Source organism: Asterias rubens, chromosome 8 (assembly GCF_902459465.1).
Source record: "Asterias rubens chromosome 8, eAstRub1.3, whole genome shotgun sequence".
NCBI lineage: Eukaryota > Metazoa > Echinodermata > Asteroidea > Forcipulatida > Asteriidae > Asterias > Asterias rubens.
Window position 1 is genome coordinate 19,406,134 of NC_047069.1, and position 27,862 is coordinate 19,433,995.

Here is a 27,862-nt window from a genome sequence, read left to right on the forward strand (position 1 = left end):
AAAACAAAATTAATAATGTTTATGATGTTTAATAAAAATAGATGCACAGAACACAGAAAAATATTTTGAAAGAATCATGTCATAACCACACGTAAAAATAGGTCACACTTTTTGAAAACAAATTGTTATATTTGGCTCCAATTTTATCAGAGTTTAAAAGTAAGCATTGTAGCTCACCTTAATATTTTAACTTTTACAGTGCTTGGGGAAGAAATCTGCAAGACGGCTTGTAGCTAGAAATTTTACAGCAAGGACCGGATTTTATTTTACAAGACAAGAATCAATCTCAAAAATCTTTGCAAACAGTTTTTAACTGTTTTTATTTGAACGAGCACCAACAGAAGATTGATCTCAAAGTTATTGTTTGAACATCATTAAATATATCACACTCACTACTCAAATGAAAAAAAAAAAAATTACCTCAGTCCTGCAATCGAGTGTTAACATGAATTTCAAACCTGGTTTTGTTTTACTTCAAGAGAACAACAAATTCTCATCAAACTATTAGTTGAAAGGGAAACTAATTCCAATTCTATTTCAGAGTTGACAAATATCGAAACAAAAAAACTCAAAACAAAAAACCAACTAGAAATAATTCCCAGTAAATAAATCAACGGCAATAAAAAAGTAAAGTTCCAATGCTTTGAGCATAAAGGATCTTGAATTCCTTACTAAGCCTGGTCAAATAGTGAAATTTACTACTCGACTAGTTACGCCTCAAATAGCCGCGACTACGACACAAGTCTCGACTAATTTTTTATTCTCAAGATGCATTGCGGCTAATGTTTGCCACAAGCGCAATATAGTAAATTCATGCTAAAATGGTTGAAGGATTGTGTCACCAATGTATGATTTAGTTTTAAGAAGACAGTGGACACTATTGGTAATTGTCAAAGACTAGCCTTCACAGTTAATGTATCTCAACATATGCATAAAATAACTAACCTGTGAAAATTTGAGTTCAATCGGTCGTCAAAGTTGCGAGATAATAATGAAAGAAGAAAACACCCTTGTCACACGAAGTTGTGTGCGTTTAGATGGTTGATTTCGAGACCTCAAGTTCTTAATCGAGGGGTGTCGAAATCAAATTCGTGGTAAATTACTTCTATCTCGAAAACTACCGCACTTCAGAGGGAGCCGTTTCTGAAATGTTTTATACCATCAATTTCTCCCCATTATTCGTCACCAAGTAAGGTTTTATGCTAATAATTATTTTGAGTCATTACCAATAGTGTCCACTGCCTTTAAGTATATGTTGTTGGTAATAGTCGTCAGCAACACAACTGGTTCACCAACCAGGTAGTCGTGATTATTTTTGTAGTAGTTGTGATTATTGTTGTAGTAGTCTAGCGGCACGATCAACCATGTTGTTTTGTAGTAGTCGTGGCATCAGGATTAACCAAGGAATCGAAAAACGATAGTCGCGATTCGACTCGGCCAGCATTAGTCGCGGCTAAGACACTAGTCGCACTTGTCACCCAGGCTTATCAATGAGTTCATTAAACAACTTATTGAAATCTTCAAGAATGAAGGCTCATATAAGCAGAGAAACCTGCCTCCTTATACATCTTAGCCACTTCAACAGGGTCATCTGCCTGCAAGTAAAAACACAGAAAAGAAAAAAAGTTATAGGTTGACAAGGATTTGATTTATCCTTTTTTTAAAGGGTTTTTGGTACTTTTTGTAGGACAGAAAACATGATGTCCACGTGTTAACATTAAACTTACATAGTTCGAAGATAATGGTTGTAGAAAGCTCCCCTTAAAATATTACTTGCTGAGGTGTTGTAGTATTTGAGAAATGAGTAAAACAACAAGCAAGTAAAATGTTACCAGTTTCGGTATTTATACCAAAACTACTGAGTATACAGTGCTAACAAACATCGGTGTATGGGTAAAAACCAAAATTAATATTCTTTATCCCCGATGCAAATTTAACATCTATTATATACCAAAACTGTTAATACCTTTTACATGCTAAAACTGAGATGGAAATTAATTTTGTGACTTTGTTTTACTCATTTATACTCTCAGGGAAGCTTTCTACTATCACTGTGTAAATCTGTGGATATTTGTATTGTGTTACAAAAAGTACCACAATCCTTTAAAGGAACATTACAGAATTGGTAAGAAACAAAAATCACGAAGATCACAGATTTACACAAAACTTACACGGTGATGATGATAGTTGAAAACATCCCTTGAAATATTTCTGTCTGAAATGTCATATTTGATGAGAAATAAATAATCTAACTTCGCGTTTGGAGTTTATCGCTCAGTGAGCGTTTTATTCATTTTTATTTTGGCATCGATGCAATGCAAAATTTGTAATTGGTTTTACACTATTCTCTCGTGACCAAGATGGCCGATCGATCTCAAACTTCTACAGGTTTGCCAGTATATTATGTGTATGGTGGATTACATAAAGTGCTTACACTGCCAGCAACTGTTTTGCAAAAACCAATTCTGAAATAGTTTGATTCATTCAAAAATCAACTGCCCAGATAAGTTTTCGTTACACACGTTTTCATGCCCTGCTTGCTGACAGGAAATTACTCAGTTCTCCTTCAGGGTTGGTTCAACAGTTCCTGTTGAGCAATCCTTGATTCAGAAATGAATTTGTATTTAATGTTCTTATCAGGTGTTGTATGATTCTGCACAATTTCAACTCATAAACAAGCCCCCAAATTCATACGGCACACACAAAAAAGCTCAGCACCGGAAAAATCCTCCTAATAGGAGAAACAGTTTACCAGCCAAAATACCATACAATGTTCACTGATTGTTTCTGGTTACCTGCTATTGTTTGTTTAGCAGAAACAAAATTGCTAAGCATTTTTCGGCAAAACAGCTCTATAAAATTAGGCCCTGATAAAAATATATACTGAAGCTGAAATGCTGTCACAAAACTTGTAAATGAATCAATTATACTGACCCAATAAATGAACGACTTCACCAATTTTATAGCAGAAAAACGTGATTAAGTGTAATTGTTTTTCACAGGTAAGCAAGAAAATTAGGCGGCCAGCTTGGGCGTTCACCATTGGTTTGCATTGTGACGCCATGGCCCTCAAAACCCACTTTTTCACAGTTGCTTTTCATTAACTTTGCGTTTCTTCCTTGCGCCATGAGCATCACTATAAGTGTTCTAATTATTATTATTATTTAGCAGAACTATGAAATGGAAATTGTAAGAGTTGAGAAAGAGGTTTTTTCAGCCGATGCCATCTCAGAAATCATACAGTAATCATACAGTAAGTAGAAAAATTAGCTGTCAGGCAGCTCTATGAATTTTGCCCCTGATGAGTTTAATCAAGAGGGTCGATACCAACACTCTTATGAACTATGAGACCCAGTGCTCACTATTTTACCTGATAGATCCCTCGTCCAACGATGATGATGTCACTTCCTTGCTGTCCGATGACCTTCTGAGGGGTCAAGTATTGCTGACCTAATGAATCAGTGCCCTCTGCCAATTTGACCCCTAAGATTGACAAAAAGTAAACAAGATCAAAATAAAGCTACAGTACAAACATGCTTCATCTCAGCAAACAAAATGAGACTTTCACAACCAGAACAGAGATATTGACAAAACAGGTAGACCAACAGCATACGGCTGGATAGCTCAGTTGATAGAGTGCCGGCACGTTAATCCCGAGGTCAAATCCCGCTCTAGTAAATTTTTCCAAGGGAAAAAGCAGGTTTGCTGTATCTTTTTTTCAAGTACTAAGTAATAAACCACCAAAGGGAAACGGACTGAGTTATTTTAATTAATTCAATTCAATTCAATTCAATTTAAATTCAATTTACATTTATTTTCACAAAACATTTCCACAATATTATAGAACTACATTGTAATACATACATGTAATACATACATGTATATATAAAATACAGAAAAAGAATAAACTGGCGGGAAGTGCGTGGAGGCAAGGCCCAAAATAAGCCAGGTAGCTTTAATATTAAGGGTTGAACAAAGGAAAAATTGAAAAGAGTGGGACATGAACATGCCACCTACGAATAAGAGAAACTTCATCATTGAAGAGGACAAATTACCAACAAACCTGGTGTCATGTGGATAAATCTTGGATCAGACGACAATCCTGAGGTGCATATGAATCCTATCACAAAGTCTGCCTGATCCTCCGCCATCTTTATAGTTGCTATGGAAACAGAAGTGTAAATTAATTTAGACAAAATAACCTTTGGAAAGCCTTCTCAGAGCTCGAATTGGGTGTGAAAATCAACAAGACCGCAGAACTTGTTGCTCAAAACTTTTACCGAGACCAGAATCAAAAAAGAGAAAACACTTTCAAAACAGTTTAAAGGCAGTGGACACTATTGGTAATTCTCAAAATAATTGTTAGCATAAAAACTAACTTGGTAAGAAGCAATGGAGAGCTGTTTTATAAAACATTGTGAGAAACGGCTCCCTTGAAGTAGCGTAGTTTTTATGAAAGATGTAATTTCTCACTAAAATATTTGAATTGAACAAGAGACCTCAGCTGAGCATCTGAAAGCACACAATCTGTGCGACAAGAGTCTTTTTTCTTCCATTATTCTCTCGCAACTTATAGACGACCAATTGAGTTCAAATTTTCACAGGTTTTTCATTTTATGCATGTTGAGATACACCAAGTGAGAAGACTGGTCTTTGACAATTACCAAAGGTGTTGAGTGCCTTTAACTTGTGAACTTGTTTTATATACTGAACAAGCACATATCATTTAACACTTGGGTACCTTAATGCCTGGACAGAATTGAAAAATTCGATTTTTGAACATAATTTGTTAAATTTTTTGAACAATATTATTCAATCGAAAAACACAAGTCCGCTGGCCTTGTCAGTTCATAAATTTACTGGGCCGACATCTAAATTCACTGGACTTGGGCATAAGGCCCTGGATTTGAATGAAAAATGCTAAAGTCTACAAAAGAGGGGTTTGGCATACACTCGATTTAATATTATGGCGTGAAAAATGCAATGGAACAATTTTCATTTATAAAGACTGTGTGAAATTGGCAGAAAAAAGTTTTTGAACTAGCAAACTTTTGGCCCATGACATCAATATTTATTATCTTTATGAATCTTAAAAATCTTTTGTACCTTTTGTATATTCGCCAGTCGCAAGGTTCCCGGATGAACTCATCTGCCCAAGTAGAAGACATGCCCTCCCTTTGGCCCCGCCCACTTCTTTCAGCCCCTGTATGACTCCAGGTCCTGGTACCGCATGAGCATTAGTAATATGCGCCCAGTCTGCAATTTTGTAGAGTCCGGAACCATACTGGTATTTGACAGTGTTGCCAATGTCTGCAAACTTCCTAAATGTAGAGCACAACAACAGAGTAATTTTAAACCAGGTATGGAATGCCAATACTGAAAAATGTGTTCATTTTAGCCTGTAACTTGCTTAGCACAAACAAATTTTGCAAAAAAAGATAGGTTACCAGCCACACCACCAAAGAATTACCATTGATGCAACTGCTACCCCGCTCATTTCTTGCTTAGCCAGGAAATTTGCCATGCAGGATTTTTGTGCTTGAACAGCTCTTTGAAATTTGGCCCAGGCACACATGTACATGTCGTAGTTAATATTAGCACAACGCTGATTACACACAATCACACCCAAATGGCGCAAACATTATTGTGTGATTGGTCAGGTTGATTGGACCAATAAAAACTCAAGATTTCGAGAACCCAGAGCGCTGAGAGAACTAACCTGTCTTCAAATATGAGGAAGTTGTGTTTGTCAGCCAGCGCCGTTAACGATGAGACAAACTCTGCCGAGAAATCCTCAAGGATGTCAACATGCGTCTTCAGGAGGCAAATATGAGGACCGACTTTGTCTGCAAACTGAAAACATTTGTGCAAGATGAAGGATTAATAAGTCAAAAGGTAAATCACTCCATCTTTTAAAATCTACAAACCGGTCTTCTGTCTCTATGATAATAATAATAATAACTAGAGCTAAATTGCATTTGTGCACAAATGCAGAGCTGTTTCGTCAATAAAATTTTCAAATTTCTCAACTGAGTTTTAAATTTGTTGGGTATTCAAAGCAAATTGCCCAATGTGGCATAAATACAAAAAATTATTTGGATTATACCATGTTCATTTATGTGTTAAAGGTGCAAAAATTGAAAAAATCATAAAAAATCATGTGATGACGTCATCATGAAGTCATGTCGGTTTTAAAAAGAACTTGTCAATATCCAACAACTTACCAAGTTTCAACATGGGCACTTCCATTTTTTGCCCGTTTCAACCGGAAGTAGAGGTCATGTGAGGTCACGCACACGAAACAAAATGAAGACCTAATTTATCCCTACCACATCCCGCAAACAGAAACCTACGGTCTCGTTTGGCTGACTTGATATAGATTTTCAAACATTTAACATAAAACACCTTTAAGATAACGTCACGTGACCAGTGATGAAGTCATCATGACATCCTTGCTTTAGGATCATTATAGCACCATAACCTTCAATCCCTGAAAGTTTCATTGCAATTGCTCTTTAGGAACTTTGCAAAAAATTGCGAGTATTGAAACAGACAAATAAAAAATACAAAAAAAAATAATAAAAAAACTTTAACAAAAACAAGAGCTGTTTCTCTGCGCTTCGCTACGAAACAGCTAATAATCAAAATAATTAAAGTACCAATATTTATAAAGTGGCCTAATCATGCAGGCATGCTCTAGAGTGCTGAACACAGTTATACAAAGGAATTGGCACTGGTTAAAAACTAAACAGTAAAATTGTATGGACAAATTATACCAGCCAGGCTCCTAGTGGATGATACCCTTGCCGAAGGCTGAATTACATGCAATTTACAAAGAAGAAAAATACAATATTAAAACTCAGGCAGTCTGAGACAAAGTTTTACAAGAAATCACACTTAGAAAATCCTGGATTTTCTGCTAACTTCAAGTCAAGAAGCAACCGCCAGGGTGGTGGAGTGGCTTTTTATGCTAGGCACTTTTTGAAAGCGAGGGAACCACCAATACACGTTCCTGATAACATTGAAGCTCTTTGGATCCACATGAGACCCCCTAGACTACCACGTCAAATGTCATCTCTTATTACGTGTGTTGTCTACTTCCCACCAAGGAGTCCTCATGCCCAAGACTATATAGATTATCTCATTGCAAGCATTGATTCTCTTCAAGTACAGTATCCGGGTGCTGGAATTTCCCTGATTGGAGATTTTAATGACTTGGATATCCAAGGGTTTTTACAGGATGAGCGTTTTACTCCAGTTGTCTTGCAGCCGACTAGAGGTCTTAACATTTTAGATAAGATTATCACAAATTATTCTTATCTTTATTTTCAGACTGAAATTTTATGTCCAGTGGCTAGAAGCGACCATAATTGGGTACTTTGGGTGCCTAAAGACAAAGTTGTTAAAACTAACCAAGTTAGTCGCAAAAAGACTGTACGCCCATTGACAGACAGTGGCCTCAGGTCATTCAGTTCATGGCTCACTAGCCATACCTGGGAAGAAAACTTGCAAATCGATGATCCATCTCAAAAGTGTGAAACAGCACCTTGATGTCCACTTACCTACTCGCAATATTCGTTTCTACGCGACCGACAAGCCATGGATCACGGCCGGAATTAAAGCGGTTATAAAACAACGACAACAAGCTTGGCATCAAAACAACCGGCCCTTATGGAGTCATATGAAGACAAGAGTGATGCATGCTATCTCGTCAGCCAAGAGACATTACTACCAAAATAAAGTTTGTCATCTGAAGACCAATGACCCTGCTGGCTGGCACCCACAAATAAAGTTACTCACCCAAGGCCGACGAGATCAGCCACCCATAACTGTTCCTGGGGTTGATTGCAATGGACAGTTTGAACATGTAGCTAATTTGATAAATAATCATTTTATATCTATAGCTAAGGACATTCCAAGTATTGATAGATCACTAATACCTTCCTATTTACCGTCACCCATGCCTTGTCCGCATGTTCAGCCAAGAGAAGTATACAAGGAAATTCGTAAGCTTAAAACTAACAAGTCTTGTATTTCTGGTGATTTACCTGTACGTATATTGCGCGACTTTGCTTATGAGTTGTCTTTTCCACTAACTGACATTCTTAACCCTTCCTTTGATCAGGCCAAAGTCCCTGAACAATGGAAATGTGCTGAAGTAGTACCAATCCCCAAAACTAATCCTCCGACCATTGCTGAGCTGAGACCAATTGCACTTACCAGTTGTTTCGCCAAAATTGCGGAAACCTTTGTAGCTAAATGGTTGTTGGATGACGTTGCCGGGAAAATTGATATTAACCAATTTGGCATTCAACGCAAATTATCCACTTGTCATTATTTGGTAAAATTGTTGCATCAGTTGTACGAAAATGCAGACAACCCTAAATCAATTTCCACCATTGTTTTAACGGATTTCTCTAAAGCATTTGACCGAATTGATCATAATATATTGGTTCAAAAACTGCTTCAGTTACAAGTACGCCCATGTATTGTGTCCTGGGTTATTAGTTTTCTTGAATGTCGTAAGCAGCGTGTGAAGTATAAAGGAACATTTTCCTCCTGGGAAACAATTCACACTGGAGTCCCCCAAGGAACAAAATTAGGCCCAGTATTGTTTCTTATTATGATCAATGATGCTTGTATTGATGACGACACCCCTTACTATAAATATGTTGATGACTTAACCTTTGTTGAAAGTCGAAATTCTGTTCAATTACCTCATATTCAACAGTCCTTAGTCAATCTACAAAATCTACAATAACATGAAGTTAAATGCAGCCAAATGTTGTACCATGTCAGTGTCTTTTGCCAGAAACTTGCAACATCATGAAATCCTGCTCAGTAATGACACTCAATTAGAAAATGTGCATTATGTTAAAGTGTTGGGTGTGATTATTCAAGACAATTTAAAGTGGGACAGACATGTCAATGAGATAATCAAAAAATGTAACAGAAAGTTGTACATGTTGCGTTGTTTACGTTCTCATAATCTACCTGTGAATGATCTATTGGCAATTTACAAGGGTTATGTTAGACCTGTTTTAGACTACTGTGTTCCTTTGTTCAATGGTAATCTAACTAAAGAGCAGGTCAACAAATTGGAACGTATTCAAAAAAGGGTGTGTCTTATAATTTTTGGTAAGAACTATTCTACTTATAGGGAAGCTTTAAATGTGTGTAAACTTGAAACCCTTGAAAACCGTTGAGACAAACTGTGTAGCGATTTTGCTTATTCAATCGAATCCCATCACATGTGTAGAAATTGGCTACCTCCCCATAGAAACTGTCAAATCAATTTAAGACACACCAACAAATATGACCCACCCAGATGTAAAACAGTTCGCTACAAACAAAGTGCAATTCCTCAAATCGTCAGTCTGTTAAATGCCTTTTAATATAGTTATGTGTGTATATATAATAGTTGTGCCTACTGTTTTTTTTTTACCAATGTATTTTTGCCAATGTATATAATAATAATTTCTTAAAACATATTATGATGTTGACATGTGCAATTCAGTTTTTTAACTGCGAGTCATGTTTTAATAAACCATTTTTGAATTTGAATTTGAATTTAGACTAATAGTCCTTAAAAGAAGATAATGAAAAAATCATTAATTACATTTGGGTGAACCTCCAAAAAATTGATTGGTTGATACAATACAGACATAAGATCCAATGGTGGACTGAGAGGACAATATTGCACTATTTTCTATTTAGTAACCCAGTCATGTAAGGCAGAGAGCTTGTCCAGAATCTGGTAGTGCGACCTCTGTACGGTTTGACCTTAGGTTGATTTCTGAGCGATAGCTCTCACCTTGAAGTGGCTTTCCTGGCATTGTGATGTTAAGCAATCTCTCATTAAAAAAAAACTTTCTAGCTACAAAATGAAATTTCCGGGCATAACTACTAGCATTAAGCTATATATTCACAACTTTCTAGAGTTTCAAAACAAATGTCAAAAATATATCGTAATCCAGGACCAACCTCAAGAACTTTCTGGCAAGATGTGAGGTCTGCTGAGAAGGCAAGGTTGGTTTTCTTGGCGGCCATGATGGAGAAGAGTTGCTTAGCAACAGGATGTTGACATAACTCAGCACGATTCTCATACGTCATTTGCTATAAAAAAGAAAGTCAACATAAATTTGATAACAGATAAACAGATAACAGAATTGCAACGTGTTCCTTTAATGTTTTTAAGAGTTTTAAGAGTTTTATCCTTTATGTATAAATTATTTGTATTTTTGTATTTTTATGTGAATTGCCAAATAAATAATAACAATAATAATAATTTAAAACTTTGTTTGGGGCTTGAATACCGAGTCTTCAGAGGGTGAAGACCGAGGGTGTTTTTCCTTTCATAGTTATCTCGCAACTCCGACGACCAATCAAGCTCAAATTTTCACACGTTTGTTGTTATTTTATGTATTGGTTAAGATACACCAAGTGAATAGACTGGTCTATGACAATTACCAATAGTGTCCAGTGTCTTAAAGAAATAACTGTCAAAATTTCTAGTATGGGAGTAACCTAATGAATATTTAATTTTTCCCGCCAGTGCAGCGACTGAGAAATCCTACCATGCGAGGTTTCTTGGCTGCTGCTGGTTGTACTTGGGTCGGTGTATTTGCACCATTTGTGAAAGTATTGTCAACAATAAACTGCTCTGTCTCGGCCATGACACTGGAGCTGATTTTCCCATGATGGTTTAGGACCTGAAGCACCTTAGGGAGGGTTATAACACTGAAAAAAAAATGAAGACCAAAAATATCAGGCAAAAAGTATATATAAAATAAATTTTGCAATGAAAATTGGGTTCGCACACTTTACATGTGAAATACAAAGGTAGGGCATGTGTGTGCAATAAATTTAAAATCCATTTCCAATCGTTCAATCCTTTTTGGCTTGAATTTTACTTTAATGCGCCTGCGGAAAACATTGCCAAAATACGCCTTGAGAATTCAAAATCAGTGTCACAGTAGCGATTATTTGAAGTGCGATTAGTCGAGTAGTAAATTTCACTAGTCGCCCAAGCCTAACCAACATTAAGGCTAGATAGCTCAGTTGGTAGAGCAGACACAATGATCTGGAGGTCGCTTGCGGGTTGAAATCAGTCTCTGGTCAATTTTTTCCTTGCTCAACCAAAATTCCAACTATTTTTAATGAGACAAGCCCTGGAGTTTCCAATGGTACCTTTGTAAGTTGATTCCTTGTTGTTTTAGCCTGCCATTTCCACCCTGGCCTCGATCAAGTAGCACCACTGCATCACGTACTTTCATACCAACAGCTTCTAAAGACTAAATTTTTATAAAAAAAACGTTTGCTATTGTTATCAGAATTACGTTTTTTTATATAAAGTTATTGAATAGGAAACACAACAAATGTTCTGCTTTACATGTGGTTAGAAGACAACCCCAAACGGGTAGGGACTGAGCGTATATAGCGATCCACACAAATATGCCTCAAAGTTACGTGGTTACCCTTTAACTAACACAGCCGGCCAGTTTGTGGTGTAAAGAATTTGACTCCACAAGTTGATGTGCCGTGTTAGTTCTTAAGGTATAAGGAATTCAATTTAAAGGCATCGTGTGGATCATTATTCTACATTTAAAATATCTTTCTGTTGCATTTTACGACAACAGATTTCAGTCACTTTTTAAGGCAACATGTCCCATTAAAGGCAGTGGCAATAATTTTATCTAAATGAAAAAACAAATGGCAAAATTTGAAAGTTTACGTAGTCAAAACAAAATTTAGGAAGACTGTGTCCCATTTGGGAAAGCTATTTGGTCCTAGATAAAAGTAGGAAGGTTTTATTAAGTAAAAAGGCTGATATACAAGGCACATGGTAATATAGTTGTAGGAGTTAATATATATTTAATATATAGTTTATATTTTCTCTTTTTACCGCTACCTTGGTTTAACCATTTCAGCCATAATATTGGAAATGGATTTTAATATTTTGTTTATGGTTAAAGGCAGTGGACACTATTGGTAATTACTCAAAATAATTATTAGCATGAAAACCTCACTTGGTAATGAGTAATGGGGAGAGGTTGACTGTATAAAACATTGCGAAAAACGGCTCCCGCTGAAGTGGAGTACTTTTCGAGAAAGAAGTAATTTTACACGAATTTGATTTCGAGACCTCAAATTAATTTAGAAATTGAGGTCTCGAAATCAAGCATCTGAAAGCACACAACTTCGTGTGACAAGGGTGTTTTTTCTTTCATTTTTATCTCGCAACTTTGATGACCGATTAAGATCAAATTTTCACAGGTTTGTTATTTTATGCATATTGTTGAGATACACCAAGTGAGAAAACTGGTCTTTGACAATTACCAATAGTGTCCACTGCTCTAAAGAACTGGGGTGAAAGTTTGCTGATATTTGACAAACTAACCGTACCTGAGCCGTTTCATATACACTCCCACCAGTTGTCACTACATCCTCAATAATTAGACAATAATCTCCCTGCTGGAAAGCGCCCTCTATCATCTTTTTTGTCCCGTAGTCCTTGGCTTCTTTGCGTCGGATCACCATTGGCTTCTTGTGATTTACAGCTATCAGCTGTGAGGAAGAAAATTGGCTTTAATGAGGAGAAATGGACTGGATACTTTCTAACTTTAGGTGGTAGCAGACAGGTCAGAAGTTTTTTTTCCGACCTGCACTTTTAACTTAGGGTAGGGCCAAAGACTTACGTTTTGTGATTGTACAAAAAGAGACGGTAGAACACTTTTAAAAGTTTCAAAGACCAAAACTTTTGGTAAACATAAACTGGTTTTCGTTAGCACAACTAAATGGTGACCTCCATTGTTTAAAGGGATAACTGAAGATTTGAGAATGGGTTTTAATTATTTCTTTCAAGGCAACACTTTCCTTTAAGAGGATTTTTGACCTCCTTCCGATCTTTCAGTGTTAACAAGGTGGCACTTTAAATAAATTGGGGGGGGGTGGTCATTGTTTGCAGATATCACATGGTAAGAAACTGTACTAGAGCACACCAGAGAGCCTGAGGTATTGGTTTGGTTCTAGTTGCCCAAGTGTGAAATTTCAATCCTAGTATATTTCTAGTAAATTAAGCCCGGTTCATAATAAATAATAATAATAATAATAAATAATGCTTATACAGCACCTTACATCCATGACTGGACCCCAAGGCGCTGTACACATTAAAAAATAGCTGCAAAAAAAGAGGCACAAATAGCCAAAGATAATACAAAAATTCTATAAACCACAAAAATGGACCCGTCAATAACTAAAACCACAAACCGCAAAATTTAAAAAGTTATGGAAAAGCACTACTGTACAAAGATAAGTTTAACTTACAATACTTTAAAAAGATGTCGATCAGAAAAGACAAAGCAATAATATCATATCAGGGGTTCATACTTCCTGCCAATGCGATCAGATTCTGATGTCACACAATCGCAATGAATATTTCAAAACAGCTGGACTGTGCTCAATTCCTACGAAACATTCGCTGAGAAAACAGGACTGTGACGTCAAATTTCGCTTCACATTCACATTTGCAGGAAGTTTACTTACTGTTGCCAATGGAAGTGCTGTGTATGGCACCCCACAAACCACTTTGAAATCTGCGCCACTCTTGATCGATGCCTCCCACAGAAGCTCAGCAACCTCTGCCTGCAAATAATAATAATAAAAATAATAATAGTAATAATAATGCATTTATAATACGCCATCTATAATCTAGTGTACAAGACCCTATTCCGAGGCGCAGAAAACTTTATTATCCAATAACAAAATTTAGAAATTAGAAATTTAGAAAATTAGAAATTTGTTAATTAAAGGCGGGTATACTTAAAATGTCAAAGGGCAAGGCTATCCCAAACCATGCATAAAATAACAAACCTGGGCAAACTTGCTGCAAGAAAGTAATGAAAAAATTAAATAAGATGTTGAAAACAACTTTTAATCAATAATCCTACCTCCATCCATGTTCAAAAGGGACCAATGGTAGACAAACTAATAAAAGAAAAGAACACCCCTTATGATAATGTGCAAGTATACTCCAGAGGAGGTTTCTGCACAGTAAAGGAAGATGAGATGATTTATTGGATGCCCGCCTAGTTGATTTTGTCGATATAGGCAGAAAACTGCACTGTAAACCTTCTGTAAACCCCTGTAAGTTATTTGAAAATCTGTGAACTTTTAGTTTTATTTTTGTTCTGTTCAGAAAGTGTCTAATCATGGAGCAATATCGATCACTCGATGGCTTTAAGTTTAAAATGTTATGAATTACCTGTTGTCATGTTGACAGTTTCGTGTTGAAATTATTGACGATTACAAATAACCAAAAGTTTTAACCAATATAAGTAAATAATAACTTTTTAAGTTAAACAAAAAGGTGAACCTACCTATATAATAATTCAGATTAACCAAATTATTTTATGATTCACGACATTTATAACATTTAGGAAATACTGCTGCCCCATTGAATACTTACCATTATTTCTGGGTAGGAAACCATGACTCTCAGGTCAAAATACACGGGAGATTGTATGCCACTTTTCAACGTGAACGACCCAAACTTCACAGCTTCGACATCAAACAACCTCAGTATCAACGAATCGAGACGTGTGTCCGCCATTTTTTTCAAATTTCAACCTCAGAAATTCCACAGACGTATCAAAGAAAGTGAACTGGTACCGTCTGTAGTTTACGGACGCCGAGTGAAAATGTAAGGGAAAATACATGTGGGGAACTACTGCGCGGTTCCCTACCTAATTGTATTGTACAAAATGAGGGAATGGCGTCAAACTGTAGCGGGATCTGCCTACTAAACTCGTTTGTCAGTCAGTTCATTGCAAAATTAAGGCCGTGTCCGAAACGACGACTTCGGCTACAGCTACGTCTAGATCAGCGCGTCTACCAGTGTTGAAGAATAGCAGACGCGCGCGATCTAGCCGTAGCTGTAGCCGAAGTCGCCGTTTCGGACACGGCCTTAGACTCGATTATGCGAGTGGCGGCCTTTCAATGGGAGACTTTCTGGGACGATAGAGGGCAGCAGACTTACCGGGTAAATCCATTGTTCTCAGAATTATGCGCATGTTCAGAACTACGTAAACAATGGGAATTTACCCGGTATGTCTGCTGCCGCCTAGCGTTGGAAAGTCTCCTATTCAGTCTACCCGCAGGTCACTAATTTTCTTTGTGTTATCTGCGGAGTATGCATGTTTTCGTGCGTGACCTCTGTGTGAATATTAATTAGTCAAAAGGTCTTCTGGAATTCGGTCATTTTCGCCTTTTCTGAAAGTATCAACCAAAATAATGTACCAGTAAATAGAAACGAGCCACTTTTTGGGAATTATGACGTCATTGATGACGTCATGGCAAGGTTTTTAAAGTTGAAAAACGACATTTGCTTTTCGCTGTATCTCAATTTGGATTGATAGGCTTTCGAGTCACAGTGGTTAGGTTCACTTTTATTAATCCTGGCCATCTTAGAATGGGCTTGTCCTGTCTGTTTTTATAATTGTCTTGCTTGATTGCCAGTGCTCTGTCTCACTCAATCATTGGTTTACAATTGTTCTAGATGTCTTAAGTTTACATTCATTGTTTCTTATACTGTTATATTTCTTTATTTATATTTCAATATTGTATCTTGTACTGTTTGTTGAAATCTTGGCCGAATAAATAATAATAATAATAATAATAATAATAATAATAATAACGAATATTAATGCTATGATGTTCATACTTGGGCATCACATAGATAAAGACTTGGACATCATTTGAAAAGTTAACGCCAAAATCGTATGACCATAACTTCCGGTCGTTACCTTGGGTCAAAGTTCGCCATCGCATTTTTTCATCAAAAAAACAACTTTTGAGCTTTAAAACAAAAGTAAAGCTTGTACAAACTTAAAACTTACTTTGTACATAGGCACTAGTGCGTAGATGAAACTGCCACTTTTTTGGATTGATGACGTCATTGATGACGTCATGGCAAGGTTTTTAATGTTGAAAAATTACCATGTGCTTGTTGCTGTATCTCAACGAATAGAAAAGCTATGATGTTCATATTTCAGCATCGGATAGATAAAGACTTGGAACATATTTGAAAAGTTAACGCCAAAATCGTACGACCTTAACTTCCGGGTCGTTACCCTGGGTCAAAGTTCGCCTTCGTGTATTTTACATCAAAAAAACAACTTTTGAGCTTTTAAACAAAAGTAAAGCTTGTACAAACTTAAAACTTACTATGTAAATAGGCAATAGTGAGTAGATGAAACCGCCACTTTTTTGGAATGATTACGTCATTGATGAGGTCATGACAAGGTTTTTAATGTTTAAAAATGACCATTTGCTTGTTGCTGTATATCAACGAATATAAAAGCTATGATGTTCATACTTGGGCATCAGATAGATAAAGACTTGGGAAACATTTGAAAAGTAAACACTAAAATCGTACGACCTTAACTTCCGGGTCGTTACCCTGGGTCAAAGTTCGCCTTAGTGTTTTTTCGAACAAAAAAAAACAACTTTTGAGCAATAAATCAAAATCAAAATTGAGATCGATTTGAACCTTGAAACTCAACAGATAGTTGAACCTTCAAAATGACGTTATCGGGTATTAAATACGAAATTTTTTGGGGGAATTGCCAACAGCGCTCTCTTTTTGCCCACCAAAGAGGGCGCTGTTGATTATCAAATCTGTGTACAGCATCAAGTGCAGGGGAGAGCTAGATTTTTAAAGGGCTTTCATAAGTTGCAAACAAAAAAACGATGCCAATCTCACACAAACATATTGCATTTGTGAAGAAACAAGGCGTTCAAAAGTGTGATACAAGTTTAACTATAAAATAATGACACATTGTATAAAAAACATCTTTATGGTTGAATGGTTTTTGAACTACGTCATCACGTAACGTCCAACCGAACACCGTGTTTTAGTAATTAACAAAAAACACTATGTCTAGTATTATTATTATTATTATTATTGATGACGTCATGGCAGGGTTTTTAATGTTCAAAAATGATCATTTGCTTGTTGCTGTATCTCAACGAATATAACAGCTATGACGTTCATACTTAGGCATCAGATAGTTTAAGACTTGGACAACATTTGCAAAGTAAACGCCAAAATCGTACGACCTTAACTTCCGGGTCGTTACCCTGGGTCAAATTTCGCCTTCGTGTTTTTTTTATTCGTGTTTTTTCATAAAAAACAACTTTTGAGCTTTTAAACAAAAGTTAAGCTTGTATAAACTTAAAACTTACTATGTACATAGGCACCAGTGAGTTGATGAAACCGCCACTTTTTTAGAATGATGACGTTATTGATGACGTCATGACAGGGTTTTAATGTTCAAAAATGACCATTTGCTTGTTGCTGTATCTCAACGAATATAAAAGCTATGATGTTCATACTTGGGCATCGGATAGATAAAGACTTGGACAACATTTGAAAAGTTAACGCTAAAATCGTACGACTTTAACTTCCGGGTCGTTACCCTGGGTCAAAGTTCGCCTTCGTGTTTTTTTCCATCAAAAAACCAGCTTTTGAGCTCATCTACGGCCCGGCATAACTCAAGATTGAGATCGATTTGAACCTTGAAACTAAACAGATAGTTGAACCTTCAAAATCACGTTATCGGGTATTAAATAACAATAAAACAAAGTTACGTTTAAAATTTGTAAAAATCATATGGCGCGAACGTTTTTGGGGGAATTCCCAACAGCGCTCTCTTTTTGCCCACCAAAGAGGGCGCTGTTGATTATCAAATCTGTGTACAGCATCAAGTGCAGGGGTGGGCTAGATTTTTAAAGGGCTTTCATAAGTTGCTAACAAAAAAACTGATGCCAATCTCACACAAACATATTGCATTTGTGAAGAAACAAGGCGTTCAAAAGTGGGATACAAGTTTAACTATAAAATATGACACATTGTATAAAAAACATCTTTATGGTTCAATGTTTTTGAACTACGTCATCACGTAACGTCCAACCGAACACCGTGTTTTTGTAATTAACAAAAAACACTATGTCTAGTCGTCTTCTTGTGAATGTTGTCCGTGTTTGTATAAACACGACTAAATCTGCGTTATACTTCAAACAATCTAACTGGATTTGTTTTAATTGTTAGCCATAAGTTATATCATTTCGTTAACTGTAAGGCACGTTTTTTAAAATGGGGTAGATATAATGTAAACGAAAAATTAGTTGCATCAAAATTCTTTGAAATTGAATTTTTTGACTTAAAATATAATTTAAGCCATGAATATAAAGACACTATAAATAAACCTGTTCACCAGCAGGGACCGATTAAACATTGATATATTACTGTATTGTCATGACACATAAACTTATACTTTTATATATGCCTAAATGTATTAATTCCTAAAAGGGCTCCAACATTCTTAGACAAAAATTATTTAAGTCACTCAGATATTAACAATTATTGTGAAATGCACATAATTGATTTATTTTTAATGTGCATATTTCGATTTGGGTATACTTTGGACTCTTTAAATTTGCTAGACCCTAGGGCCTATATTTTTACGTCAAGGGTGAATTCTAATTCAATACGACATCCCTGCCAATTAAATTTCGTTTGAAATGAAGCTCTGTTGAACCAACAATCAACAGCCGACAAGCGCCCTCTATTGTCAACTAACTTACTTCACCAACATGGCAGAAATAAAAGCTAAGTTTCACAGCGTATAAAAGTTAAGTCTGTCTCAACCTCCACCTTGTTTATAAGGCAAAAATGAAGACTCCACTTGGTGGCAGCGGTGGGATACGAACCCACGCCATCGAAATGCATTTTGAATTATTATTTTTATGCAAGTTGCATTGCCAGACACATACGGCCTGAAGGCCACTAAGAGGTGTGGGCCTTACATTGGTAACCCCTTCTGCCTCCCAACATGATCACCATGGACTTCATTCATGACGGATGAACACAGCAACGTTGTTTCCTTTGAGAATCACCTGACCTAAAGGACCTCGGTCTGAGCACGCGTCACTCCTTAGGAATCTCATGACGTCATCTCGACACTCAGCCAAAGCATTCCGAGCAAAGCCGATGGTATGAGTCAAGAAGTCGAGGAGAATACTCGCCTCTTCGGACAGTTCTTCGGGGGGACCGAAACAAGCCGATAGGTCACAATGGTAAATAAAGTTTTGAATTACGGAAATGTTAAGATTGAGATTTCGTGACACCTCAATAACGTCTGAAGATGTGAACAGATCTCCTCTCCGGCCAAACTTCTTATGAAGAAACTGCCATAGACTCCCGAATCCTCCTTCCCCTAGTTAAAAAAACAAACCAAAACAGAATAACAATAAAAGTGGTTAAACAAATAAAGACACTGAGTTGCCTGAATTGGTGCTTTGTCAACAAATTCAATGGTTGAATATTTGTGTAACATAGCTACAAACTTTTCTGTGTTTGTTTTGCGTTTTGTGGCTTTCTATAGTTTTCCAACGTCGGTGTGTACATATACAAACTCGGGCTGTGACGTTGCAATATAAAGATTTATATAGACCCTTTGCATGCCTCCATTAATGACAAAACTTGCACTCTTTAACCCATTGGCCGGGAGTCTTGCGCTGCGCGTACCACGCAAGCACTTTTCAAAGTCAAAGATGGCGGTCAATGACGTCATGTGCAGTGCATCTATTGACTGAGAGCTAGGCATGGCGCGTGCACGTGTGACCTCCAATGCAAGGGGCTTAATGTTGCGTGTAGAATGGGACTGCCACAGACGGTGTTTGACGCCAGATGTTTAGACTATCGGGCGGTTTAGCTGCACGTTACGCGAGCAAACATGCGAACGTGAACTTTCAAAAAAGAATGTAATGGTTGTAGGTGACGTCACCACTTTGGGCTTATTTCATGCCCACGTATGACGTGCGAACCTACGTCTGCTGCACGTACATATACCCCTCGCGTAACGTGCAGCTAAACCTCCCTTATTGAGCTGATTTATTGCAAGTTGTTATTTACCTGACATAAGCGACACCATCAATATACCTCCTGTATCCAGCTCACCATGAAGACACTGCAAGGCCGGTTCTAAATCACCCATGTAGTAAATAGAACTCATGCAGCTGATAAAATGAAACTTTCTTTTCTTGTTAGTCATCTTTTGATACTCATCGAACGTCTCAGCTCTCCACTCGAAGCTTACGCCCTGGAGCTTTGCCGACTCTTTGGATGCTAAGGCTTTGTACTGCTGCAATACATTTGGGTTAGGCTCGAGGATAGTGGCGTGGACGAGAGGATGGTTAACCAGGAGCACTGACATCATCTTTAGATCGATGACACCTGTGAGAGAGTCAGAGAGTGTAATCACATGTCATTCCACACGGTCGTAGTTACGTAACTTACATTCTAATGGCTTTACCTATATTTTCATATCACGATGTCATCGGTATCACGAATCAACTGTTTCAACTGTGTCAAAATATGTTCAGTACTTTCATCCCATTTCAAATTGTGTTGGAAGGTGACACACAATAGGGCACCTTCAAAGGGTTGAGAAACAGGGGGGGGGGGTCCCTCCCGCCTAAAGTAAAGTTGCATGATTTGACATGTCGAGGGGTTCAATAAAAGTTCATTTTCTACAGACCAGTCATTGAGACAGTTTAAATCATCCCGAATCTTGCTAACAGCATTGATGAGCCTGGTTTCACTAAAGTGTAAGATCGTCCACATAATTCCAGCATTTACTGTAAACATGGTCGGCAGAACTATTAATATACAAGCAAAAAGACATGAATACTCAGCGTGTAAGCAAATTCCTTAAAGGTTCTGACAGATACTCAATATAAACTCAATATAAACTTCCCAAGGTTCAACCCGGGGAGGTGGCTCATGTGATGCATGGTAAGTAAGCTGGTAGTTCACGGACATTCGGAGAGTTGTGAGATTGTGAGAAACTAGCCAGCATGGTTATTAATTTGTTTGTATAATATTAAGGGGTGTTGGCTCTGAAAAGAGCCGGGTGTGGTATCAACGTTTCGAACAGTATACTCGAACAGCAATCGGAAAAGAACACTAATCTGGCTTTAACCCACATTAAAAACTCATTGCGTTTTAGAAATGTAATAAACAGCTTATTTTCTCATTTCTCCACATTTGGAGAGAGACAAAACGCTCATCTCTACAAGCAAACAAACACAAACTTCCTCAGGAATCCAGAATATCACCATCAGTTTTCCCGCGCATCTGTTTGAGAGCCACCGGAACCACTGGACCCCTCTTTGTAAAACAACAAAGGAACCTCACAGCCAATCAACTACTCACATCAGTAACCCACAGAAGCACGCAACGCACCCGAGTGATCTTGCCCATGTCCGTATAATATACTGTTGGTTTATAAACCTGTCACCACAGCAGTAACGCCACTGACATCATGTCTACTCAACTTAGCAAGTCCATTAAGCGCCACAGCAAAACCAAGAGTCTACCTTCAAGCCCCAAGAACCAAGATCCACCGTCTCCCGCACCATCTTCAGCTAGCAGTGATGACACACAGTGTGATTATTTCGACATCAGGGACGAGTTCGCAACCGAAACCCATGAAGTTCGAACAAGACTTTCTGAAACTGATTTCAAACTTGTAAAACTTCTGGCTGAACCTTTGAGCAAACTCACAGCCGCCAGAAGTCACATTACAACACAACTATCAGTCTTCAATCAGTCGATCAAAAACAGCAAGCCGCCGACGTACTTCAAGATCACAACGAATCCACCACACCCACATCGAGGCATGACATTCCATCCAGCATTCTTAGAGAATTGGGATCGACTATCTTCGAAAGTATCGCTGGCATTTGTCAGACTGACCATCGAGGAGTACACGCACCAAGCCCAAGTGATCGAAGAGAAACGACAGGCGGCTCTAGAGGAGGTAGCATCAAAACTGGTAGCGGAAATCAAGGAACAAGAACTACAGACGGCTGTAAATCTCATCAGTTTCTTTTCACGGCCCAAAACATCCGCGGACAAAGGTACAAAGAGGAAACGTGAGACATAGGATCTCGTCAAACGACCAAACTGGCCCTTTTCAGGACCAACCCATCTTCCAAAAAGAGACACTATTGTTGAATTGTTAACCATTATATTAGTTAAAAATTGCGGCATCTGGCATCTGATACTTCGATCCACTACCTTGACTATACAATCTTCAAATTCAGTAAAACTGGTATAATATTACACGTGAAAGTATATACATGTAACAAACCCGCTGAAACTCCATTTGTTTTCAGTACAACCGGGTGACCTAAACAAATCCACTGATCTTTACTTTGGAACCATGAAACACTTTCGAAGATCTTTCATTGCGTTCAAAAAGGTAAACAAACTGCTCGAGCAAAACTACCCGGACCATCCCCAAACAACCCACATACCCTTGATCATTTGGGTTTTGTAGACCCGGATGAAACACCAATCTCTCACGGGACAAGTCACACAGTAATACATGTACATATATACTCAACTCCGTTTTAAATGTCCGGATTCCGTACCATATCTTGCGAATTCTCTCTAATAATAACTGACGTTCACGATGAACTGAGATAGAGCTGGGATATCCTGCCAGCCAGACAATGGTTGAGACCTCTAACAGAATGTAAGAAGGCATGAAAACATGTTGTTGCTACAAAGAGAGGACTCTTGCAAACCTCGCGGTGTCCCATAACAATACACGTATTGACACATTTGTTCAATCGGTTCATCTGGTTCAACTACCCCAGTAAAAAAAATTACGAACATATTGATACCCATATCGACCCTACCCAAAAATACTTGTAAAAAATTAATGAACAGTTTGTGTTTGCTCAAGTTAATAGTGTTGAAGCGTCACTGAATGGGACAGCGCCATCACTTTTCAATCAGCGAGATGACCAGCTCCCGGAACATACACCAGGGGTGTCGGAACATGGCGGAACCACCGGGGTGAAAGGGATGTCGAAACATAAGATACCAGAACATAGGGCTGTGTAACCATGTGGTGTAACATACCGTTGCCTGCCCCAACACTCAGCACGTTTAACGCCCGTCCAGGGTCGGTCTCGATCGAGTCCACAACTGCCGGTAGATCGTTGCAAATCCACTCATACATCTTCTCCCGTCTGTCACAAACTGTTTCAAAAACATCGTAAACTCTTTGGTAATACTCTTCATCAGTCGACAGATCTTTGAGGTTGTTAACTTGAGACGCAGACATGGTGGTATTCAATTCTAGGACTATTTCGTGTATAGAGTATTTTCTTAAGGGGGAAGAAAAAATGTGCATAAACACAGCTAGTATAAAGCAACATATACAATGTACATGTATTTGTTTGCCAGTTCACACTTACTCAACCATGTACATTAATTTTATCCGTTAAAACGATTGTACAGAGCATCGAAAACGGGCACAAAGTTCAATCTGTCCCGAAACGTTATCTAATGGGCTCCGGAGCTCCAAATTCAGCCAAGCATAATATTACATTGTGTTTGGTTAAATCATTGATAACAGTTGTATGCACATCTATGCGTCAAAAGAGTTTTAAACCGGAGGTGCCGAACTTACTTACAGGTACTTACAGGTCCCCTTTGTTTGTATCCTTAAAGACCATGGACAATATTGGTTATTATTGTCAAAGACCAGTCTTCTCATTTGTTGTACGCATAAAATAATAAACCTGTGAAAATTGGAGCTCAATCGGTCTTTGAAGTTGCGAGATAATAGTGAAAGAAAAAACACCCTTGTCACACGAAGTTGTGTGCTTTCAGATGCTTGATTTCGAGACCTCAAAATTCTAAATCTGATTCGTGGAAAATTACTGCTTTCTCGAAAACTACGTTACTTCAGAGGGAGCCGTTTCTTACAATGTTTTACTATCAACCTCTCCCCATTACTCATTACCAAGTAAGGTTTTATTGCTAATAATTTTGTTGAGTAATTACCAAAAGTGTCCACTGCCTTTAACACGCTATACCATGTCCGATATGGGGACAGAGGGCCATATACAGTACTCATTATTGTCATGGTGTCCTACTATTGGTATCCTCCTTATGCACCCCTGATGAAGAGAGTCCAAGCACACAATCATAAACTGGATAGGGGTGGACTGGATTGGTAAATACTTATTGTCAAAGACCAGTATTCCCACCTGATGTATTCCATTTAAATACATCACATAACAAACCTGAGACAATTTTGTCCCAATTGGTCATCGAGTTTGCATGAGAATAATGAAAGAAGAAAAAAACACTTGTTGCATAATTAACTTGTGTGCTCTCAGCTGATGCCAGGGGTTCACCCGAGTGAGCACCGCGGGATCGACACAGGGAACGAACACATCCTCTGAAATAGCATTGACGGCAATTTTTTCAAAAAGCAGTCTACCCGCAGGTCACTCGATGTAATAAGTTTTCTTTTGATTTATCTGCATGCACGAGTTGGCGTGATTTTTCATGCGTGACCTCGGTTTGAATATAATAATTAGTCCAAAGGGCTTCTGAAATTCAGTCTTTTCGGCCTTATCTGAAAAGTATTGACAGAAATAATGTACAAGTACATTGAAACGAAGAGCATATCTGTCGTTTTGTATGAAAAAAATAGTTGCAACTCAAATGTTACAAAGTTGTACGTAAAAAATGGCTTCAAAAAGGAAGAAAACAACGTAGTCACAAAAACACGGCAAATTTTCCCGTTATGAATGTCAGCAACAGTCGCCAATTAGTATATAAAAATTATGGATAGATTATTTCATATTCTTCCCGAAAATGTTAAAAGCGAGACCGGTGTGGCGGTCTAGCTCGGAGCTCCGGCGGTCTCAGAGCTCCATATTACCAAATACGGTAGTATTACGTCATGCCGTGGCTGCGCACACCAAGCGAAAGTAGTCGATTTTAGCGCCGTGCCGAGTACACTCTCGTAGTAGACTTAGGGGCAAGTCGTTTATAGCCCACGCGGTGAGATAGTCGAGTTGCAGCGCCGTGCTCTCCGCGCGCGAACTGCTGGTTGCGCAACTACTGCGCTGCCCGACTCCAGGTAGCTCGTAGTAGTCACCATATCGTGTGGTGAACGAGTGGAGCATATGCGACAGTATTGTGAAAAAAATAATCACGTTAATAATAAGTATTTGAGGAGTTGGAATTACAAAGAAGGTTCTTCTGAAAGCCAGAAAAGGGTTTTGGGTTGCCCCTCGGAAAAGCACTCGTACGATAACAAAACGGGTCGCGAAGATTTATTCGTGGCGGTAGGGGGGGTGGACGGGGACTCACGACAGCATGCTACGTCATCCCGGAGAGCTTGGCACGCCAGAGATCTGAGACCGTGATTACTGCGTGCTGAAATCTCCCGTTACGTCACCCGGAGCTCTGAGACCGCCGGAGCGCTGAGGCCGCCACACCGGATCGTACCTAGTCCAGTCAGGAAACAGCGATGATGATTGGCGGTGATTGGCTGACGATGACATCATCGACTAATAACAAAAGAGCCCACGGTCTATACCATGGGATGAATGAGCTGATCCTCATTCAGCTCATGGTTTAGACAGGCGCTTTTACCATACCAACGAAAAACAGCTTGCTGCCATATTCGTCGATGATGTCATCGTCAGCCAATCACCCGTGTAGGAAAACCACGCTGTCTATAGTTGATTTTTTTTCGTAATGGGAGTTTTGGATTAACGGTGGAAATCGCTGTATCCTGACTGGACTAGGTACGATCCGGTCTCGCTTGTAACATGTCCAGGTAGAATATGAAATAATCTATCCATACATACTAATTAGGGACTGTTGCCGACATTCATAACGAAAAAATGTGCCGTGTTTTTGTCACTTGCTGTTTTTGAAGCCATTTTTTACGTACAAAATGTTTCTTTTTAAAATTTGAGTTGCACCGATTTGTGTATACATAACGACAGATATGCTCTTCGGTTTCATCTACTCACTATTGCCTATGTACATAGTAAGTTTTAAGTTTGTACAAGCTTTACTTTTGTTTAAAATTGCTGGAGAATGTTCGCAGGGAAAGAAGAACGCGAGGAAAAAAAAAAAAAAAACAGAACAATAACAATAGTTGTTCGGCTGTTGGCTGAACACCTAATTAGATTAAGAAACAAAGGGCAACGTTATGCATCCCCTCGTTGGAGAAAGCAATCCACCCCTCTCTTTCAGTCCACCCCTTTGTATTTTATTTTTAGTTTCAGCGACGGATTGCGTATTTATCTTTGGTGATCATAATTTGGAGTCATCAAAAATGTATGAATTCAAAGACTGTTATAATTTACCTTGAAACAACTTCAATAAAGTCTTTAAATTTAAACCCCAAAATGAAAGCTGTAAGTGAAAAATGAACCTGTGGAAGTACAAGGTTTGTGATTGAGGTCGGATCGGACTCTGTACATGATTCAGAATAGGGTTTCAATTGTTGACAAAATATAGATTTCCGAGTCGATGTGGATGCTGCAAAGAATGCCATAATTGAGTCGGAGATGCCTCCTTGCACATAGACTTGATTCAAGTCCCTTTCTCGTGTGAGGTCCCAAACACATGAAACATGCCAGCAGTCACTTTAGACAAGTGCGCCCCCATCTTCAAAATGTAGTTTTGCAGCAGCGATCAATATCAAGTCTACCTTGCACTCGGCTTTTGTGATATCAATGCATAACATATAAGAATGACTGTTTTCAAGTTCAACTCTTAAAGACACTGGATACAATTGGTAATTGTCAAAGACTAGCCTTTACAGTTGGTGTATCTCAACTTATGCATAAAATAACAAACCTGTGAAAATTTGAGCTCAATCGGTCGTCGAAGTTGCAAGACAATAATGCAAGAAAAAACACAATTATCACACGAAGTTTTGTGCTTTCAGATGCTTGATTTAGTGACCTCAAATTCTAAATCTGAGGTCTCGAAATCAATTTCGTGGCAAATTACTTCTTTCTCGAAAACTACATACTTCAGAGGGAGCCGTTTCTCAAAATGTTTTATACTACAGGTTTTCTCGGTCAATTTCGGCAAATGAGCAGCCAATTTAAGCACCAAGCTGTTCTATTTCGCGCGAAATCAAAAGCTAGTGAAAAGGGTCATTCGATTTCGTTTTATAATTAATCAAATGTAATGTTGCGTTATTCGATTTAACAAAATAGTCATTCAATTTAACAATTCATCAAAATTAGGTGAGTTGGATGGGTTATCAACTTAAAGGAACACGTTGCCTTGTATCGGACGAGTTGGTATATATATAAAAAGCGCTTGTAACCCGTTTGTTATAAAATGCATATGGTTGGAAAGATGTTGTAAAATTAGAATACAATGATCCACACACATTGCCTCAAACTTTGTGTGGTTTTCCTTGTACTTTGCGAACTAAAACGGTCGGCCATTATGGGAGTCACAATGTTGACCCCCATAAATGGCCGACGGTGTTTGTCGACGAATAAAAGGAAAACCACGCAATTTCGAGTGATACTTGTGTGGATCATTATGTTCTACTTTTAAAATATCTTTCTAAACATATGCATTTTATAACAAACGGTTACAAACGCTTTTGAAAGACCAACTCGACCGATCCAAGCAACGTGGTTCCTTTAAAGGCAGTGGACACTATTGGTAATTGTCAAAGACTAGTCTTCACACAGTTGGTGTATCTCAACATAAACATAACAATAACAAACCTGTAAAAATTTCAGCTCAATCGGTCATCGAACTTGCGAGATAATAATGAAATTCGCCCGGGCGGATTACTATTTCGCCCGGGCGGATTACTAATTCGCCCGGGCGGATTACGAGGCCGCATGTTTACACAGGGCAACATGTATGATTTCACTTTTACCTTAACAAACATCACCGGATAAAAGTTCTCTTTAACCCCTTCCAGCCTCCTTT

At 38.1% G+C, this 27,862-nt stretch overlaps 2 protein-coding genes across 2 annotated transcripts; both read right to left on the reverse strand.

The window, feature by feature from the left end:
• Positions 1-1,176: 1,176 nt before the first annotated feature.
• Positions 1,177-14,712, reverse strand: LOC117293950 (uridine 5'-monophosphate synthase-like). Its single transcript, XM_033776450.1, has 11 exons — positions 14,468-14,712; positions 13,546-13,644; positions 12,406-12,567; positions 11,191-11,294; positions 10,578-10,740; positions 9,985-10,116; positions 5,720-5,853; positions 5,107-5,321; positions 4,064-4,162; positions 3,371-3,483; positions 1,177-1,595 (listed from the first exon to the last, which is right to left on the reverse strand). Exons 1-11 carry the CDS (start codon positions 14,609-14,611, stop codon positions 1,521-1,523), a joined length of 1,440 nt encoding a protein of 479 aa, XP_033632341.1. The 5' UTR covers positions 14,612-14,712; the 3' UTR covers positions 1,177-1,520.
• A 3,229-nt stretch (positions 14,713-17,941) lies between these two features.
• Positions 17,942-23,257, reverse strand: LOC117293781 (histamine N-methyltransferase A-like). The gene is made up of 3 exons (XM_033776220.1): positions 22,997-23,257; positions 19,976-20,296; positions 17,942-19,277 (listed from the first exon to the last, which is right to left on the reverse strand). Exons 1-3 carry the CDS (start codon positions 23,199-23,201, stop codon positions 18,910-18,912), a joined length of 894 nt encoding a protein of 297 aa, XP_033632111.1. The 5' UTR covers positions 23,202-23,257; the 3' UTR covers positions 17,942-18,909.
• Positions 23,258-27,862: the final 4,605 nt, after the last annotated feature.

What these genes read in the sequence shown, in the direction of transcription:
- LOC117293950 (XM_033776450.1), bottom strand. Translation starts at nt 14,611, where the DNA reads ATGGCGGACACACGTCTCGATTCGTTGATACTGAGGTTGTTTGATGTC. An exon ending in GTGTATATGAAACGGCTCAG is followed by an intron (nt 11,295 to 12,405) that starts GTACGGTTAGTT and finishes ATAAAAATTTAG; the next exon opens with TCTTTAGAAGCTGTTGGTAT. An exon ending in ATTTATCCACATGACACCAG is followed by an intron (nt 3,484 to 4,063) that starts GTTTGTTGGTAA and finishes TGTCAATCTTAG; the next exon opens with GGGTCAAATTGGCAGAGGGC.
- LOC117293781 (XM_033776220.1), bottom strand. Translation starts at nt 23,201, where the DNA reads ATGTCTGCGTCTCAAGTTAACAACCTCAAAGATCTGTCGACTGATGAA. An exon ending in GAGTGTTGGGGCAGGCAACG is followed by an intron (nt 20,297 to 22,996) that starts GTATGTTACACC and finishes ACTCTCTCACAG; the next exon opens with GTGTCATCGATCTAAAGATG. An exon ending in GATGGTGTCGCTTATGTCAG is followed by an intron (nt 19,278 to 19,975) that starts GTAAATAACAAC and finishes TTTTTTAACTAG; the next exon opens with GGGAAGGAGGATTCGGGAGT.